This window comes from Anabrus simplex, chromosome 6 (assembly GCF_040414725.1).
Source record: "Anabrus simplex isolate iqAnaSimp1 chromosome 6, ASM4041472v1, whole genome shotgun sequence".
NCBI lineage: Eukaryota > Metazoa > Arthropoda > Insecta > Orthoptera > Tettigoniidae > Anabrus > Anabrus simplex.
In genome coordinates, this window is record NC_090270.1 from 76,022,361 (window position 1) to 76,042,420 (window position 20,060).

At 37.9% G+C, this 20,060-nt stretch overlaps 1 protein-coding gene across 1 annotated transcript in view; it reads left to right on the top strand.

The window, feature by feature from the left end:
* The window catches only part of LOC136875502 (hexosaminidase D), a 70,215-nt gene extending 56,246 nt beyond the window's left edge, over window positions 1–13,969 (top strand). The window contains exons 6-11 of the mRNA XM_067149051.2: window positions 5,400–5,474; window positions 5,592–5,787; window positions 5,906–6,073; window positions 11,284–11,394; window positions 13,139–13,225; window positions 13,302–13,969. Of these exons, the coding sequence (XP_067005152.1) occupies window positions 5,400–5,474; window positions 5,592–5,787; window positions 5,906–6,073; window positions 11,284–11,394; window positions 13,139–13,225; window positions 13,302–13,497 (833 nt within the window). The 3' untranslated portion in view covers window positions 13,498–13,969. The remainder of the gene's footprint in view (window positions 1–5,399; window positions 5,475–5,591; window positions 5,788–5,905; window positions 6,074–11,283; window positions 11,395–13,138; window positions 13,226–13,301) is intronic.
* The last annotated feature ends 6,091 nt before the right edge of the window (window positions 13,970–20,060 follow it).

Sequence of the window (20,060 nt, forward strand, 5' to 3'; positions counted from 1 at the left end):
ACTGAACCAGAACTTGGGATGGATGTTGAATCAACATGGGAGAAAGTTAAGGATGTATATTTAGAAGTCGTTGAGAAGGTACTTGGATTCCACAACATCTTAGGAAGAAATGTGTGCCATTGGAAAGGCAGCTTTTTGGATTAACTGGAACTCATTTACTTGGTTTTATAGAAAATGTGAAAATTGTAACTGTTGGTCTGAACTTTTGGAACATGCTGTAGGACATGCACAGTTCTAGAGGCATTATTTCCTGTTTCACAAGATTGGATGTTTCCAGAACTTGTGCAGTTAACAGCATCAGCAAGAAAGAGGATGTGCCAGTGGGAAGGCAGCTTTTTGGATTAACTAGAACTCTCATTTATTTGGTCTTATAGAAAGAAGAAAATCCATAGCCTGTTTCCAGTCATTCGCCTGGGTCAGGAATGGAATGAATGAACCCCCATCCATTGGCGAGGATAGGAATTGTGCTGGCTACCAAATCCTGTCGCACTCGTCTGGGGCAATTATTAATGAATGACAGATGAAATGATATTGTAGAGTGTTGCTGGAATTATATATGACAGGGAAAACCGGTGTACCTGGAGAAAAACCTGTCGCGCCTCCACTTTGTCCAGCACAAATCTAACATGGAGTAACCAGGATTTGAACCACGAAACCCAGCGGTGAGAGCCCAGCGCGCTGCCGCCTGAGTCACAGAGGCTTCTGGTCGTACAGAAAATTTATTATTTAATCTTGTATTGTGAAAACAAATGTAACCTTAAAAGTGCATAAGATTAACACAATGAAAATTTAAAAACATGAGACATTTTTTGGCGGGAGCCCTAGAAGCTAGTGGAATGTAGGTCTTTCATGGCTAAAAGCATTTGGAAATGGTAATTTTTCTAGGAGTCCAATATTTATTATTAAAACATTTTCAAAACTCAAAAAAGACAAAGGAATGCTCTTTTTTTCCCTTCTTCTTCTTATTCTTCATGGGGCTTCTAAGATCTTTTGCTGCCATGTTTTTCCTGCATTCCCACCTAGATATACCTGCTTCCTTCACAAAGCTGCAAGTTGTTCTTATTGGGTCGTCTTTGATTTTTTGCCTCTCTTCACCTGGTAGTCCTAGAGTGGAGAGTCTGATTCTACCCAGCGCCTCACATTCGAAAAGTACGTGTCCAGCTGATTCCTCTGCTTCATTGCATTTCCTACATATATTGTGTCTTATTACTCCAATTCTATATAGGTGTTTTTTCAGATGGCAGTGTCCTGTCAAAACAGTCCTACTACCCATCTTATATTTTCTCTGTTGAGTTTCAACAATTCTTTATTATGCTTCTTGTTTGGTCCTTTGATCAGTTCCTTTGCAAGCCTGGATCCTGGAGTATTTTTACAGTTCTTCATGTGTTTCTTTTGTACCCATTTTCCTATGTAGTGTCGGGCTTATCAACAGGAAATCCCGCATACAGATTCTGGGCCTACAAAATATGTTTCTGCCCCTTTCCTGGCCAGTTTATCTGCCTTTTCATTTCCTTCTATACCTGCATACCCAGGTACCCATATTATTTTGACAATGTTGTACTTTGAGAGCTTCAGGGGAAGTGAATGGCAATACCAGACAATTCTTGATATTATCCGGACTGCTTCTAGTGCCTTAATGGCCTCTTGACTGTCCGTAAAAATGAAAATGTCCTTATCCCTATAGTTCATTTTCAGATTTTCTTCAAGACATGTTGTGATAGCTATCACTTCCACGTGAAAGACTGAAGTGTGTTTGCCCAGGCTAACCTAGATTGATCTCTCAGGTCTTCCCCCGTTGATCCCTCCCCCTGTGCCATCCACAGTCTTTGAGCCATCAGTCCACCACACTATATCTCCTTTTTCAGTATTCCATTTGTTGATATCCCAGTCTTCTTTTTTTATTATCTGGGTTTCAGACGGTTTTTCAAAGTTGTACTTAGGTATCATATGATCAGGAGGCATGTGTAGAACTTCCTCGGTTATTACTCTGTTAATTTTACAGTGCCCTAGATTGAGTCTTTGTGCATTCCAGCACTCTGATTGTGCCAGTCTATATGAACTCATTGTAGCCTGTCTTTTTATGAAATTTATAGTGATGGGAGGTCTAGTAAAATATTCAAGGCTTCTGTCGGCATAGTTCTCATAGCCCCAGTTATGGTTATGCATGCCATCTGTGTATCCTATCCAATCTACTTCTGACTTTTCCTTGACTTACTTTCTGCCATCAGATGATTGCAGCATAGGCCATCAACAGTCTAATGATCATTGTGTATATCCAAATTACCATTGATGGCCTTATGCCCCATGTCTTCCCGACAGCTCTTTTACGTGCATAGAGCAAGTTCTTGGCCCGGGTTGTGTTCCTTTCTATATGTGGATTCCAGGTTAGATTTTTATCTAACGCTTCACCTAGGTGCAATGCCTGTTCTTCCATATATATATCTTGTCCAAATAGCTTCAGTGATCTCTTTCCCTCTAATTTTCTCCTTCTTGTAAAAGGAACCAAAGTTACCTTGTTCGGGTTGACTGATAGTTGTTCTTCCCGACACCAGTTCTCCACAAAGTTAAATGATCTTTGCATGAGGTGCTGAATAACACTCATCACCTTACCTCGTACCACAATCACTAGGTCATCTGCGTATCCTTGTGTATAAAAAACCTGTTCGTTGAGCATAGCTGTGATTTTGTTCACCACGAGGTTCCACAGTAGAGGCGAAAGAACCCCTCCCTGAGCACAGCCTCGGGTCACCCTAACAGTCAGCGTTTCTTCAAACGGGGTTGCTTTTACCTTCCTTCCGTCTAACAAGGATTTAATCCATTTGACGACGGTTTTACTCACTTTGCTCTTTTCCAGTGCTTTGGTCATAGAGTCATAGGTTGTATTGCTGAAGGCTCCTTCTATATCTAGAAATGCTGCCAGTGCAATTTCTTTATATTCTAGGCTTTCCTCTAGTTTACAAACCAACTGGTGGAGTGCTAATTCAGTGGACCTTCCAGGTCTATATGCAAACTGATTTTCATGTAACGTTGACTTCAGTTGCACCGTTCTTCTGATATACTTACGCAGAATTTTCTCCATTGCTTTCAGCATGAAGGAGGTTAAACATAATGGTCTATATGCTTTGGCTTGGGCATAGTTTGCCCTTCCAGGCTTAGGTATGAATACTGCTTTAGCTTCAGACCATGATTTCGGCACGTACCCTAAAGCTAGACTAGCTCTGAAGAGGTCCGTCTGGGCATTGACGAGTATCTCCGTCTGGGCATTGACGAGTATCTCGTGTCCTTCCTGTAGGATCATCAGAAGTACATTAGAGTCTCGTTAATCCAAACTAATTGGGACCGGAGTCTGTTCGGATTATGAAATTTTCGGATTAACCGGAAAATATTTTCTAATAATAATGTTATTGTTTTTATGGCCCGCTAACTACTTTTACGGTTTCCAGAGATACGTAGGTGCCGGAATTTGTTCCCGCAGGAGTTCTTTTATGTGCCAGTAAATCTACTGACACGAGACTGACGTATTTGAGCACCTTCAAATACCACTAGACTGAGCCAGGATCGAACCTGCCAAGTTGGGGTCAGAAGGCTAGCGCCTCAATCGTCTGAGCCACTCAGCCTGGCGAATAATGTGGTTAAAAGTATCGATGATAGTCATTCTGCGTGTGTTCATGAAGCAAAGTGCGCATTTGAATCTGAAACTTTATATAAAGGTATCAGTTTCATCCATGTGCTGTATTCGTCACTTTTGAAGGCGATTAGGGGACTAGAAACTTGTGGTGCACCTCTACACGAATCCTTTCAGTTAATTCAAAACACCATTAGTTCTTTAAATGGTACCCCTGGTACAACTGGAGAAAAAATTAAAAAGAAACTCAGTACGGTGTTGGACTCAAACCCAGGACTGAAGAAGGTTCAATCCATAAGCAACTATGTAAGTGGAATCAGGCAGTCTTTGCCAGAAGAATGTTCCGAGCGGTGAGTGCCAGTATACAAGTATTTCCCAGTTATGTCCATCGACGTAGAACGATCATTTTCAGCGTATAAGATAATTATGTCCAACAACAGAAAGTTATTGACCCCTGAAAACATTGAAAAACTATTGATAAACTACTGCCATGCATCATTTTGCAAGGAATGAAACATGTTTATCAATTTAACACTGAGTTAAAATTAAATAATGCATTTGGTAAATGTATTTTGTTTTATTTTAGTGCGTATTTTCAACATTTTTAGTGCATATGTGCATATTTTTGGAGTTTTTAATGCATATGAATCTGGGCCCTAGTGATGTCCATTGATTGCCCATAGAATTAAATAACTCACCATATATAGGTTTGTTTACTGATTCCAGTAGGATGGAACTAAGAAGATACTCTTCAGACATCAGCTTTAGCTTAGAAAGATGATCTTCCTGGTCTGAAGTGATATCTTTTAGAAATATTTTGTAACTTTGATGTTGATTAATTTTGTAAATATTCACTAAGAAAGATCTCTCTTTATTTGTATTGCCAACTTTATTTGAATGTTAATCTTGTTATTTCCTCCTTCCGTACTCTGACATTTACCATATTTCTCAAGTGTGTTCCTTTTATATTTTTGTATCTTGGCCTGGTATATTATTTTGCTCCTTGCATTGTAAACTGGGTCAATGATAGTGGGTTCATTGTTGTTTGTGAATAGTGGAATAAAATAAAAATGAAATTATGTTCCCTGGCAGGTGACATTCTGTCTGTTGGAGACTGTTCAGCGTGCAGTTATCAGCTGATGGGTCTCTGTGGTGATAGTTGGAATACTGTACATTGATTGATATCAAGTTGGACATGCATATTTTGTTTCAGAATGATTCAGTCCTATTAATGACACTGCAGTCACTGCACTGCTTCATACCCTATTTTAATCCCTGCAGTATTTGCAGGAAGACTGACAAAGTTTCTGAAAGCTTGCATTCAGAAGATGGTGGGTTCAAACCCCACCATCGGCAGCCCTGAAGATGGTTTTCTGTGATTTCCTGTTTTCACACCAGGCCACCTTAATCAAGGCCATGATCGCTTCTTTCCCAGTCCTACTCTTTCCTATCCAATCTTCATCAAAAACCTGTTGAGTTAATGTGATTGCCCTGAAGATGGGTTTGTGTAGTTTTCCATTTTCACACCAGGCAAATGCTGGGGCTGTACCTTAATTAAGACCATGGTCACTTTCTCCCCACTCCTAGCCATTTCCCATCGCATCTTCATCATAAGGCCTGTCTGTGTCGGTATGACGTTAAGCGATATGTAATGAAAGAAAACAGAAAAAAAAGAATTTCATGTGATGCTAGAGCATTAACACTAGAGAAAAAATGCAAGAGATTATTCCTTGCAAGTACATTCAGCAAAATAATTATTGATCTCTCTTTACAGAATATAATTTGGGGCTTTATGTAGAGCCAATGGTTTGGCATTACCAGTCAGCACATTCCTTCCAATTGTCTCCAGGTTTGTATAATTTTAGTTAAATTAAAGATTTATGCAATTATATTTCAGGATAACTAGGCAAGTATTTTTATTCTCTCACTTGAACTGATCATAAATCTAGTGTATTTATTCTTCCAGATCTCTGGGATAAATATTCGAGTGTATTTAACAATATTTGGGTGGCAACAGCATTTAAAGGTGCAACTGGCAGTAGCCAGATGATACCTGTTATTCAACATCACATCAGTAACCACGAACAATGGCTCTCTCTTCTTGGCCGGGAAGGAAATAAATTTACACGTTTTCGTGGTGTAGCACTTACAGGCTGGTCGAGGTAAGATTCATTTTTTGTGTCCTTCACTAACAAGGATGATACGTTATGGTTCATTCCGTTTTCATTCATATTGACTTCCACATAATTTTTTAAAAATCTGATTGCTTTCTCTGTGCAGATATGATCACTATGCCATGATGTGTGAGCTCTTGGCTGTAGCAGTCCCAAGCCTAGCCTTGTGTCTCAAGGTGTGGCTTACTGGAAGTTTTAATTTAGATGTCCACACTTCTGTGGCTAAATCATTAGGATTTGTGGATACTCCTCTCATTCTTACTCCTTATCCCAGGTATGCTACTTTTCCATTTACTATTTAATATGTGAACATTTTTTAAATTTATGGATGCATCTAACACATCAGCAGTTACACAGATGTTAAATTCATAGTATTCTTGAGTTTTTGGGAAGTTCTGAGTGTTTTCTCAAGTGAGAATGGAATATATTTATTAATCAAAATATCTACCTTTGTTGAGCAGAGGGTTTGAAAGAATTACAGTTTGTAAAGTAGACATGGTGGACTGTCAATTGGGAAGAAAGAGTTAGACATAATACAAAATAAGCATAAGTTATTAATTTCATTATGGTCACTATCAAAGGGTAGGTGAATAGTTGGACCCTTCCTACTCTTTGATAGTGACAAAATAAGCAGTTGAAAGAAGCTATTATTAAGAATCAATAATATTGTAGAACTTGATGTTTTAACACATTACCATACAAATTTTCTAGCCCTTTGCATGCTCAGAATTAGTATTTCATTTGTGTGAGGCATGGCTGTTTGTAGGTTCTTATGCAGAATTTAATTTATAAAATGAAAGAATCCTAAATTGTACGTTCAGAATATTTTTTTGACATTTTAGTAGGTTTCCATGGTATGTAAAATTCTGAAGCTCTTGGGGACGTGTTAAACCATGGATCATTTATAGCATTCGTATTGGCTAGATATGGAGCCTCTATGGGCCACAGAGTTGCCTGATTAATATTGGGACTATACCACTTGTCCCAGAAAATTAAAATTTCTATGGTTTTCTCCCTCACGCACATCACATTCTTTGCTTCTATAACTTCTGATTCACTTTTCTTTGATCTGCCACTATTGCTGTCATAACTACCTGTAAACAGTTCTTCACAATCTGATATTTCTGAGACTCCATTCTCTCGCTTCTCTTCAGAATATCAGACATATCACTGCTTGGCAACAACGGCCTTCCACACAACATGATTACTACTACTGGCCTGGAATGGGTGACAGGCTGTGACTGGGATTCACACTTGGTGTTGTATAAAACATGAACCAATTGAGATAATCAGACACTGTCTTTTTCCATGAGAAAGAGCCATTCTTCCTGTTTAGAACAATATGTCATGCTGTCTCTCAGCTGAGCACCCGAAATATGTTGTATAATCTGATCGGGTTGCACACAACTGGAGTAATCTATATAATATATAAAATAACATGTCCTGACCGACCGACTGATTCATCATCACCGAGCTAAAACTACTGGACATAAAGAAACAAAATTTTGGGGATACATTTATATTAGAATGTAGGTGCTCACTAAGGGAGGATGTTTGGATATTCCATCGCTAAGGGGGTGAATTTTTTAAATGAGTATATCTCAAAAAAGTTTACAGACCTAAAAATTGGTATTTGGAATCTCCTTTAAAAATAAAGAAATGCATACTTTTATTTTTGGAAAATACCATTAATTGAGGTGAAAAAAGGGGTTGAATACCTTTTATAAGGATACTTGTATCTCAAAAACTAAATATGTTACAGACATGAAAATGGGTATTTGGAATCTCCTTTAAAAATAAACACACTTTTTTTGTTTTTTTGTTTTTGGAAAATCCAATTAATGGCAGGTGAACAGAAGTGACAAATGGAGAAGAATTTTTAAGAAGACTGTATCTACAGTATATCTCAGAAACATAACATGTTACAGACGTGAAAATTGGTATTTGGAATCTCCTATAAAAGTAAAGAAACATAGATAATTTGTTTTTGGAAAATCCAGTTAAGGGAAACTGAGAAAGGGGGTGAATTTTTAAAATGAACATATTTATAGTATATCTCAAAAACTTAACTTGTTACAGAATTGAAATGGTATTTTTAATCTCTTTTAAAAATAATGAAAAATGTATTGTTTTGTTTTTGGAAAAAGACACTTACGGGGAGATAAAAAGGACTGGAAAGGTGGTTTGGGGTGAATTTTTAAAATAACCATATCTGCAGTATATCTCAAAAACTTAACATGTTACAGACATGAAAATTGATGTTTTTTTAAAAAAAAATTGAAATAAAGAATTGTGCATTTTTTGTTTTTGGAAAACCTGCTTAAGGAGGGGGGTTAAAAGGACTGAAAAGGGGGTTGAATTATTTTTATTAGGATACTGATCTCAAAAACTGAAGTATGGGGTGAAAGAATTGAAAAATTAGTTGAATGCCTTGTATGAGGATACTTCTATTTCAAAAACCAAAGATGTTGCAGACTTTAAAATTGGTATTTGGAATCGCTTTTAAAAATAAACATGTATTCTATTGTTTAAGAAAACCCACTTAATGGGGATGAAAGAATTGAAACATTAGTTGAATTAGTTGTAGTAGGATACTTATATCTAAAAAAACTAAAGATGTTCCAGACGTGAAAATTGGTATTTGGATACTCCTTCAGAAGTATAAAACACGCATTTCTGGGAGAAAATCAACTTGATGGGGGTGGGGGGGTATATAGGAGTTGAATTCTTTTCATGAAGATACATATATCTTAAATAATGAAGATGTTACAGTCTTGATAATTGGTATTTGGAAGCCCCTTTATAAATAAAGAAACACATTTTTTTTTTTTCCCCGGCAAATTCACTTAAGAGAGGAAAGCGAAAGGAAGTAAAACAAATTGAATTCTTTTTATGAGGTTGGTATTTGGAATCTCATTTAAAAATAAAGGAACACATATTTTTATGTTTTTGGAAAGTCCACTTAAGGGGGAAGGAGGGTGGAAAGAAGTGAAGAAGAAGTTGAATTCTTTTTATGAAGATACTCATATCTCAAAAACTGAAGATGTTACAGACGTGGAAATTGGTCTTTGAAATCTCCTTCAATAATTATTTTTTTGTTTTCAGAAAGTCCACAAAGGTGGGGGTAGGGAAAGGACTGATAAAGGGGTTGAATTCTTTTTATGGGGATACTTATATCTTAAAAACTGAAGATGTTACAGACATGGAAATAGATATTTGGAATCTCTTTTGAAAATGAAGAAAGTTTATTTTCAACTTGAGAGAAGGCTGTTTCTCACGTGTACAGTTCTATGTTGCATGGTCATCTTAGCCCCAAAAGACAATACCACAAACGTGATTTACAAACAGTTTCTGGGATAAATGAAACTCAGTTTTTCGGTGAGGTTTTATACTTTAGGGGTTGTCAGATAATGTCTTAGTACAGTACTGAGGAATGATTACTTTTATCAAATTATGAAATCAATGCAAGCGAAGCAACGGGTAACTGCTAGAGAGTTAAAATGAGCAGTTTAATGTATTTCTGGATTTAACTTTTATGTTACTGGTATAGTAGCTTAATTTCATACATATCTTTATTTCCCAACCATAGTACATACCATCGGTTTTTGGTAATAAAGAGAAAAAGCCACTACTATCCTCCTAAAACTAATTTACTATCTACTACATCTACTCGGTAGCATCCCAGACATGCGCGGATAGCCAACACCACATGCAAGATGCTACCAGAAAGACAAACTACACTAATCACTGCTGGGCTGAGTGGCTTAGACGGTTAAGGCGCTGGCCTTCTAACCCCAACTTGGCAGGTTCGATCCTGGCTCAGTCCAGTGGTATTTGAAGGTGCTCAAATACGACAGCCTAGTGTCGGTAGATTTACTGGCACGTAAAAGAACTCCTGCGGGACAAAATTCCGGCACCTCAGCGTCTCCGAAGACCGTAAAAGTAGTTAGTGGGACGTAAAGCAAATAACATTATTATTATTAATTACACTAATCACTTAACTACCTTATCCTACTACCTAAGACTAATTTAAAATAACTGGCTGGTCGCGGCATCTTCCCTGGTAAGGAAACTGGCCGTCCAACCCATAGACACCGCCACCAGCCTCGCCTCGTGAGGCTGGATAGCGGACCTCACAAGTCCCTTGCTGACAATGTGTTTCCTCCCATTCCTTGCTTAGCAGGCCACATGTGGCAGAAGCCAGTCCAACACGTGGCCTGCCACACTTATCTCTTGTCCAGCCCACTGTATACGGCTCACCTTCCCTGTCCCATTGACAGCGCACTTCCTCACCGCTCCTCTTTCTCCACGTGCAGACATGCTTAGTCATTTCTTTCACCCCTCCCACTCACCTCTTACGTCAAGCACTCCACCATCACACTTATTCCAACTTGTTCCTGCTCACATACACACTCAATCCTACTATAAAGCCTCCTGCTCCAGATATACAACAGTTCATCCTTCCAAGCTCTCTTTTTTACATACTTTTACAGTTACCTCACTACCAACAATTCCTCCTTCACTTCACTACCATATTCATTCGCCTTATTTTACTTATTGCTTACACATAAACAATCCATCATTTTACATCACCTCCTCTACATGCATAAAAACAGTTTATCCTTCTAAACTCTACTAGTTCATTCCATCTTCTCACAGTTCTTTCCACCTTATTTACTTACGACTTACACCTAAGCAATCCATTATTCTACATCACTGCCCTTACAAACATACAAACAGTTTTTCTTTCCAAATCTACTAGTTCACTCAATCTTCTCACAGTTATTTCCACTTTATTTTACTTATGACTTACACATGAACAATCCATCATTCTACATCACCTCCTCTACAAACATACAAACAGTTTATCCTTCCATACTCTACTAGTTCACTCCATCTTCTCACAGTTCTTCCACAATTCTTACCTCTTACACTCTATCTTAATCCTCTTATCCTCTTATTCACTATCTTCTATCTAAACGTATACAGCAGCCATAAACTTAATATATATACCACCTGCTTGTAATTACTACCCTCCTCATTTTATGATAAACATCTTGCTCTGGGCGGATTCCGTTTCCATGCACAAGATGCTTCTCTAACTAAGTTTGAGTAGCTTAATTGTATTCCCTTTTTTTTTTTTTTTTTTAACATATGAAGCTATATAACATGAAGTGCTGTTTGCTGTATAAATTACTGTAGAACGTAATTGTCTTAATGTGTTCCAAAGAATGTTTCTAACTTCATGGCAGGATGTGTCATATTTATTGCTCAGTAGAGTGAAGTTAAGTGACATTTGCAATTGTCTTTTTTAATTTTTTTTATCTTCAAATGTATATCATGTTGAAGCTGTGACTTTATTGTTGCTTCCTAGCTTCCTACCGTTGATGTAAACTTGTTTCTTCCCTTTCCATTACACATTTAGACATTTATTGTTTCTGTATTGTACTCATCAAGGATAAAGTCTGTTCATTTCTGTTGCAGGCCTCAACCAATTCCTCAGATGTTAAATTTTCCAGGATGGAAAGTTTATGTTGGAATAGAATGGTTTGTGAACTTGAGAGTGAAGTTTCGAACCATTGTTGAAAGTGACCAGTGAGTTTGTCTTTTTATTGTAAAATAAGTTGAAACATATCTCAGTTTCTGCAAACCACTGCCTATCTAAACTTATTCCCAACTTCTTACTAATGCACATTTCAGTAGTGACTTGCAGATTACCACACAGAATTCACATACTATAAGTCGCTGACATGAAGCAACAACCAGAAGCCTCCCCTTGCATTGCTTGAAACTATTGAGTGAAATTTGTTAATATTAAGGAGACAAATCAGTTTACCTTCATCCCTAGTGGGATGAAGTTTAAATCCCTGCCAATACTATAGAATTTCAGAAATATGTCATGTCCCTGGGGTTTAATTCTATGTAACAAAAAACTAGGCCTTACTGGTCAATAATTATAAGTAAGGGGTGGATTTCTGTGACATATCATATTTGTTCTCTTTTATTTTGATTTCTAACTATGTAAAAATGTGTGTAATTCTTCTGAAGGAAATTGCATTGCATTGGCCTCCCTAGTGCCTTCATCATCATCATCATCATCATCATCATCATTTCTAGCTCCAATTTCACGGGTGTGGTGTACATGTGTTCACCACTTCTTCCTGTTAGAATACAGTTTTTGTTCCTCTGTATCCTCCCATTTGACATTCCTCTTGCTGATATCTGATTTCACTGTGTCTATCGATTCTTTGGCCTCCCCATTGGTCTCTTCCCTCTCACTTCTCTATTCTCCTCCTGTCCATCCTCATTACATGTCCAAACTATTGTAGCCTGCATTGGTAACAAGTATTTTGATGCCAGCCTCCTTCCTGTTTGCTTCATTTCTAATCTTGTCTTTCCTGGTCTTTTGATTAATTGTTGTGATGAATTTCGTTTCTGTTGACTGGATTTTACTATTAGCCTTGTTGTATAGGGTACATGTTTCAAGTCCATAGGTGAGAATTGGAATGAAGTAGGAATGAAACAGGGTCAATTTTGCTTTCTGGGGCATTTTATCTTTTTCACTTTCACTTCAGGTCTCTTCTTCAGTGTTATCATAATCACCATCACTGTCCTCCGAATCTAAAACACTTTCAGTTAACTCAGCAGTAGTATGGCTGTCACTTGACTTGTACTACGCTCGGAACCATCCCTGGCTAAGAGAACGATTGCTACCTGATGAAATGTTTGTGCTTCAGAGGCTACAATTAGGCAATGAATGAATAACAGTGCAAGTTCTTAGAACGAGAGCTGTAAACAAGCCACATTCCTGTTCTGTTCATAGAAGTTTGCAAAAGGGAAACCCTTGTAGGGGTGATCAAAATACAAGCTAGTACATACAACTTGGCGCGTGAATGTTTCACAATTTGAGTGTAAGGCCTGGCCAATGCTTGCGTGAACGTCACGTCAAATGAGTCGAATGGGTTCAAGCTTCTAAGGTGACAGTAGCAGACTACTGCAATCATAATTTGTCTTGCTTGTTCATAACATCACCAGTCACAATCATTGACAAGTTTATGAAATATAAATAATGTTGTGCATATTTTAAATTGATTTGATGGGATCTAAGGATGTTATTAGAGAATGAAACATATCATTATTTTTTATTAATGTGTATTTCTTTTACATGTATGTTACAGTGTTATATAAGTAGTGTTTTTGACAGATTGAAAAACCTTTAAAGTTTCATAAATGTGATTCAGTATAAAGTTTTCAACCCTCCTTTTTCATATTTAAAATTTTAAAATTTCTCTTTATAATGAAAAATTATCATTTAATTCACAGCAGTTCTTTCTTTCAGAGTGGAAACTTGGCTCAATCCTTGGCAGATTCAACATGGCTTAACTAATCCAATGCAGATTGAGAGTTTAATTCCTGCATTTACTGAGTAAGTGTTGTGACTGATATATTTTGTATTATAATGTTGACTGTTAAGATATTAACCAATTTTTCTGTCTTAATAGCTTAATGTTTGAACTTGCTTCTCTGGAAGGCTATATGCGTGTACATATGGAAGATATCTTGTTCACTCCAACCGTGGATGAATGGCTCGGTACCAACGTAGAACCTTTAAAAACAAGATTGCGGCAATTAAAAAAAGATGCTGAATCACAGATGTCGCTTGGAGCTCGTTGTCGACGATACAGGAATGTAATGTAATTATGTAGAATAAACTTTGTTAAAATGTGAATTGAAATCTGAAGAAGCTCTGTGTTGCAGCTTTGAGCCAAGAGCAAAATGTAGTGAAAGAATTGTTATCATTCTGTGGTGATCAAGAAAAGTTGTATTCCTGTATGGTTTGTATTGCTCTTCCAGTATTATGTAGTTGTCATGTTGTATTTTTCATCTTTATAACTGTGAAATTGAGATAAATGGATTTTTTAATGGAAAATGAAAAATGAATTATGTCATTACTGGTTTTATATCTGTTATCAAGTATGTAGTTGTCAATTATTCCTTACGCAAAGCATGGTTTAACTTTTACTCTATCAGGGGGAGTGGAGTATTTGTTTTGTCAATTTGAAAGACTGCGCACTAATTTATTATATTCTTTATTGTGCTGTAAATTTTGTATGTATTGAATATAATGTACATATTTTAATATTTTAAATATATTCTGAAATAACCTGTGTATGTTATAAAACAAAAGATAACTGTTCTTTTAGGGCACATTAATGGCAGCCGTAGACACTTTCAGGATATCTCCCTGGAGGTAGGGTTGCCACCCATCCAGAATTGGCTGGGATTGTCCTGTAACTGATTTCTTTGTCCCACGTCCTAGTCAAGAATAATATAATGTCCTGGAATCAATCATCACCACCATCAGTCACTGCTGATATGCATTTAGAGCTGTCACCCAGGTGACAGATTCCCTGTCGGTTATTAATAGGGCCTGGATTTTTAGGTTTTAACCTACTTTTTTCCTCGCTATTTAATTCACAAATTTTGATATATTTGTTCGTTTCACACTTCCTGGAGCAGAATACACCTTAAAAAACCTAAATGAGGGGTTGACACCTAAAATAACCTAAATAGCTGTTTTACCTTCTTCAAATAAAGAATTTTATTTTCCCTGCATTGTAAAATTATTTCCACCGCAATTACAAGCAGTAGGACGGAGATAGTTCATGTTACTACCGTTAAATGCAGCACATCCCATGCTTCCCACTACATATGTGACATCTGGTGGCTCCTTGATACATCTGATAGAAGGTCAGGAGGAACGTAAACAGTTTCGCTTCCAGTCGTCCATAGAGAGTATAGCCAGCAGAGTGTGTGGTAACTGGTTCCTGCAGTACTTTCTAACCGTAATTGCTGTATAGCGAAACAGTGCCTAAATCGCACTTATTGAGAAAATGGATTGCTACAGATGGACACTTCACTACAGATGGTCGAGTAGTCTTCTGTCAGGCATGCTCCAAAGAAGTATGTTTCCTGTAACTTATCTAAAACCTGCATTACAATACCCTACCTCGCTTACTGAAGAGTACTTAGGATTTGGATTCTTCATTTCAGGTTAAATGTGAGCAGAAAGCCCATCTTGAGCAGCATAAATCTGCAGCGGCTCACATAGCTAGCGTAGCGAGTAGAAATAAGTCCAGCAGCAACAGTAAGCAAACTTTTATTTCTTCCATAGTTGGCAAGCCTAAAGATAACTTTAACTTTCGCCTATGTCAGGCGTTGGTGTCTGCAAACATCCCATGGAACGTGTTAAGTAACCTGACTATGAAAACATTCTTAGAAGACATCAGCGGCAGCAGTATACCTAATGAATCCACTTTAACGAAGAGTTATTTGCATCCTGTTTACCAGAAGACATTAGATGAAATAAGAGAAGATATAGGCGATCACTATATTTGGTGTTCTGTCGATGAAACATCTGACAGTTGCAGTCGCTTCATTGTGAATGTGGTAGTAGGTAAGCTGGATCAAAATGAACCAGGTAACGCTCATCTAATTCTTTGTAAAGAAATAGAACAAACTAACAACAGCACAATAGCCTGCGCTGTGAGGGATGCTTTACGCATATTGTGGCCAGCAGAGAATCAAGATAGTAAGTTCCTTTTGTTAGTGACAGACAGTGCTGCTTACATGTTGAAAGCAGGGCAGGTTCTACAGTCCTTCTACCCGAGCATGCTACACATTACTTGCTTGGCCCACGGCCTGCACCGCCTTGCGGAGGAGATTAGAAGCAACTTCAGTGATGTCAACAGCGTGGTTTCTTCAGTCAAGAAAGTTTTCCTCAAAGTCCCAACACGTATACAGTTGTTCAAAGAGAAACTACCGATAACACCTCTTCCACCTGAGCCGATACTTACTCGCTGGGGAACTTGGTTGTCTGCTGCTATTTACTATGCTGAGCACCTAGAAGGAATTTAAAATGTTCTCAATGACTTGGATGAAACAGAAGCTTCCTGCATTGCAAAGGCCAAGAAATCGCTCGAGTGCCTGACCCTCGTCGCTTCCCTAGCATATATTAAAACACATTTTTGTTTTATACCAGAAGCTATTCTCCAGTTGGAAGGTGCAACCTTGCCACTCAAAGATTCCCTGGATATCATTGGCAATGTTTCCAGAAGAGAAATACCTGGGCCATTGGGAGTGGCATGTTCTTCGAAGCTGCAGAAGATTCTTCAATGCAATCCTGGTTTTGAAGATATGAAAGTCATCAGTTCAGTATTACAGGGAGAAAACTATTCAGGAAAATTACCCCTACAACCTAATGCATTAGCATCTATGTACTATGCTCCAATGACGTCATGTTCCGTTGAAAGAACTTTTTCGTCATATAAGAATGTGTTACGTGACAATAGGAAATCATTCACGCCAGACAATTTGGGTATGTGCGTTGTTATTTACTGCAATGCCAAAAAATAACTTACAAAGGAAACAGAACAGTGTATTCTCTGTATATTTTTTTGAATATGGCAGTGTAAACTTTTGTGAAATAAGTACCATACATAAATAAATTTTACAGAACTACCAAAACCAAAAAATATTGCTGCCTGGATGCAAAACCTAAAATAACCTATTTTAAGAATACAAAAAACGTAAAGTGGAGGTTTATGCCACCTAAAAATCCGGGCCCTAGTTATTAACTTAGTCTTTAGTGATTTCCAAGAAGTTGGAAATATATCGAACATCTCCCATGGTAACTTTTTCCAATGTCTAATTCCTCTTCCTCTTGGTGAAACAACTTGAATTTTCATCCCATTTACTGTCATATCATTGTCTTCTGCAAAGTATGCTAATACAAGAGTCACAAGTTGTAATCTTTCCGGCTTTGTGGATGATATAATCAGCTAAATAGTTCACAAGGCACACTGTTTACAGGAGGTGCTTCACTTTCCCAGTCATGAAATGTGATATTAGAATTGTCATTTACTATAAATTTTCCTTTTCGTAGACCACAGATAGAGCAGTGTGTCCTATTGGAATGATAACTATATGTGATGGCAGGTAGGTATGTACTGTAGCTGCGCAAACTCCCCTCCTTCGATGTAAGTCACAACACAAAGCGTATTTACTGCCTCTAGATGTATTCCAGTGACGAGTATGTGGATATGGTACTTATCTATTTACCTATTTACATACTTCAATTATATTAAATTATGTTAAATTGTATTATACATATATATATTTTTTTGCAACCGAAACAATTACAGCTTGACCATTAAGCTATTCACGGAGTTTCGTCGGCATTTGAAAGCACAGTGCTGGACACTGAGTATGTTGCGCTGATCTTCAGGAGCTAGCATCTTGCTTCAAGCGACTCGTCTTCGACTTCTACACAATTTTGGGACTTCATATTTATTAAATCATGTTGTGACTTCGCGCCTGATAGTATGTGCAGGCTGGCTCACTTAACTGTTCATCTCTCATAAACATTTTGAGGCACAGTGCCGAACATTGCGTGTGTTGTGCTACTCTTCGGAGGATTGCGCCTTACTTCATATAAGGTAGAGGAGGGTAAGAGTACGCACTTAGTTTATTTTGGTTAATAACTTCCTTATTACACTATCTTTTATTCATAAAAGTGCACTACATGAAAGTAAAACAATCAAACAACGTCGATACGTAGTTAGAACACATTACTATTCAAGTACATTACATTAATTTATTTCAAACAATTTTTGGGAAATGCAAACTCTTGGCCACCCTGGGCGGGTAAGAGTATGCATGTCAAATAATTTATTTATAATTTTCCATGTAAATAAAAATGTTACCGTCCGTATACGACAATAAAATTAAAACACTTTTCAACTATACCCAGTGAGAAAATAAATGTCTGAAAACAGCTAAGATGTCTGGAAACAACTAACAATAGTCACAGACAAAAACACCTTCGCCCTCGTAAGAGGAACATAGTTCGTGCCACCATTCAGAACACTCATTACACTGCACCCAGGCACTGCACTTCACCACAACCTGGGCAGGCGTATTCCACAGTTTCAGTTTCGACCACCTTTGAAGTTGAGGTTGAGGGTTTATCAGTGGCTTTGGATGTGACAAAGTTAAGTTTACGCCTAGTCGAACTTCTCCCAATTGTTGTTCTGTCTTTCTTCCCATCTGTAGATTTTACCCTCTCTTCCTTCCTATGAAGTTCTTCATCCTTTTTTACTTGTTTCTCCACGAGTGCATTTTTGTATGGAGAATCTGATAGAATTTCACACTTTTTTTTCCATGCCTTTTGGTGTGAGTTTCGTTCTCATGCTTCGGCAGTGGGTGAAGAGCATTGATCCTAACACTTCCATTAGAATTATTGTTTGCTGTTTCTTTGGTCGCCTTTTCAACTCTCCAGCTCTGAGGACACTTCCATAGCTTCTCTCTCTCTACCGAATCTTCTTCGAAGTCCTCTTCGGGCACTCTTAACATGAGTGACATCTGCGGGAAGAAACTCTTCCTCCGAAAAAAGTATTAGAGTTGAATGGGTAAATACCCGCAGCAGGAAATGAGTGTGCTGCCTTTTCAGTATTTGCTACTCTATGGAACGCCACTTTAAACAGCCCGGATACCTGCATTTGAGTGTCAGCTCTCCCTGGATGAGAACACAACCACTTTTCCACTTCTTCAGCATAGATTTTCTTGAACGGAGCATAATTGACCCTATCCAGTGGCTGCATCATGCAAGTTGCGTGAGGTGGCAGGGACAAGAGAATAACATGATTCTCTCTGCAGGAAATCACAGCTTGGAGAGAACAATGGAACACATGATAATCCAGAATGAGGAGAACAGGGTCATCCGCAGAAGGCTTTACATGATTAACGAAGTGTCGTAACCATTGCAAGAAAAGCTCTGTGTTCATAAAACCAGAATCTGAAATCATAGGCAATGTGCCTGTAGGCACACCCTCGAAAAGTTCCAATTTCATGTGTTTTCTAGGGAAGGTAAGACCCGCTGGTATGTAATTCCCAGTCGGATTTAGGCAGAAAACAGCTGTAATTATCTGACCTCTCTCCCCAGACTTAATTTTTCGAACACTTCTCTTACCAATTTTCGCATAATCTTTAGGTGAACAGTGGAAACTCCTGTTTCATCCATGTTAAATATCCAATGAGGTAGAAACTGGAATCTTTCGAGGCAGTCCTTCAAATTGAAAAAGAATCTGCTTGCCTGAACTTTGCTAAACCCCATAGCTCTGCCTAAACTACACTGCTCGGGGGTGCAAAGAGAGAGGCCCTGTCTCTTACAGAAGTTCACTACCCAGTCCTTGCCTGCTTGCTTTCTTTCTTCATAGAAAGGATGTTGAAGTCCGTTTCAAACTTGCGAAATCGTACTTCACTTTCATCAGCTGCTTTCTGCTTATTCCATGAAATCTTGAATCTAAGTCTTGAACATGTTTTGCGAGCTCACTTTCCATGGATTCATTAAATACTTTCCTAAAATCGGCCTAATGAATATGGAACAGTACCCTACAAGGACAATAAAAATTGCTAACTGAAATTGTATTTTCCCCCATCTTACTCTTTGCAATATGTCAACTAATTTGGAGCCTGAAAGACAATACTTACTGCTTTAAATCTTTTCCGAAGGTATAGCCTCATTGACTCCTATTTTCTTCGCCGCGGATCGTCGACTCTCTCCATTCCTTAGAAGGACGTTTGCTTTATCAAACATTTCCTGAGTAAAAATACTCCTATCTGTCGTCCGTTTGTATTTACCCATGATGACGATCTAAAAGGTAATATTATTGATAATAACAACAATTATAATTAACATTTCACAAGAGAAACCTGATCGCGTTGACTACCGTAAAGAAAAGAATGATGAACAGATAATTTTTCGGAGGGCAGCCAAGAGTACGCATCTTCAAATGTGGTGCGTACTCTTGGCCGTTCTGTTCAGTGTACTGGAAAAACTCGCTAGATGGCAGAAGCGTCAGCGTTATAGTAAATTTTGACACAGTAGCGTGGAGTACATGAACACACAGTTGTTATCGTATAAAACTAATTCACTCCATTTAAACTCACTAATCTTACATTCTTATCATATGAGAAATGAAATTTACAGTGAAACTATCCAAAACAGGATTTTACCTCTCATTCGCAGTGAAATTCACGGAGCTTCTAACTCTTATATTGCTTCTTCAACTGCTTTTATGAAAGACTCATCCTTTAATTTCTTGTTTTCCTATGCATTGTTTTTGTATTTTTATTTGGCTGATGATAACCCAGATTGGTAGTCAAAACCGGTACCACTTCTGCTTGTAATCACATAAGAC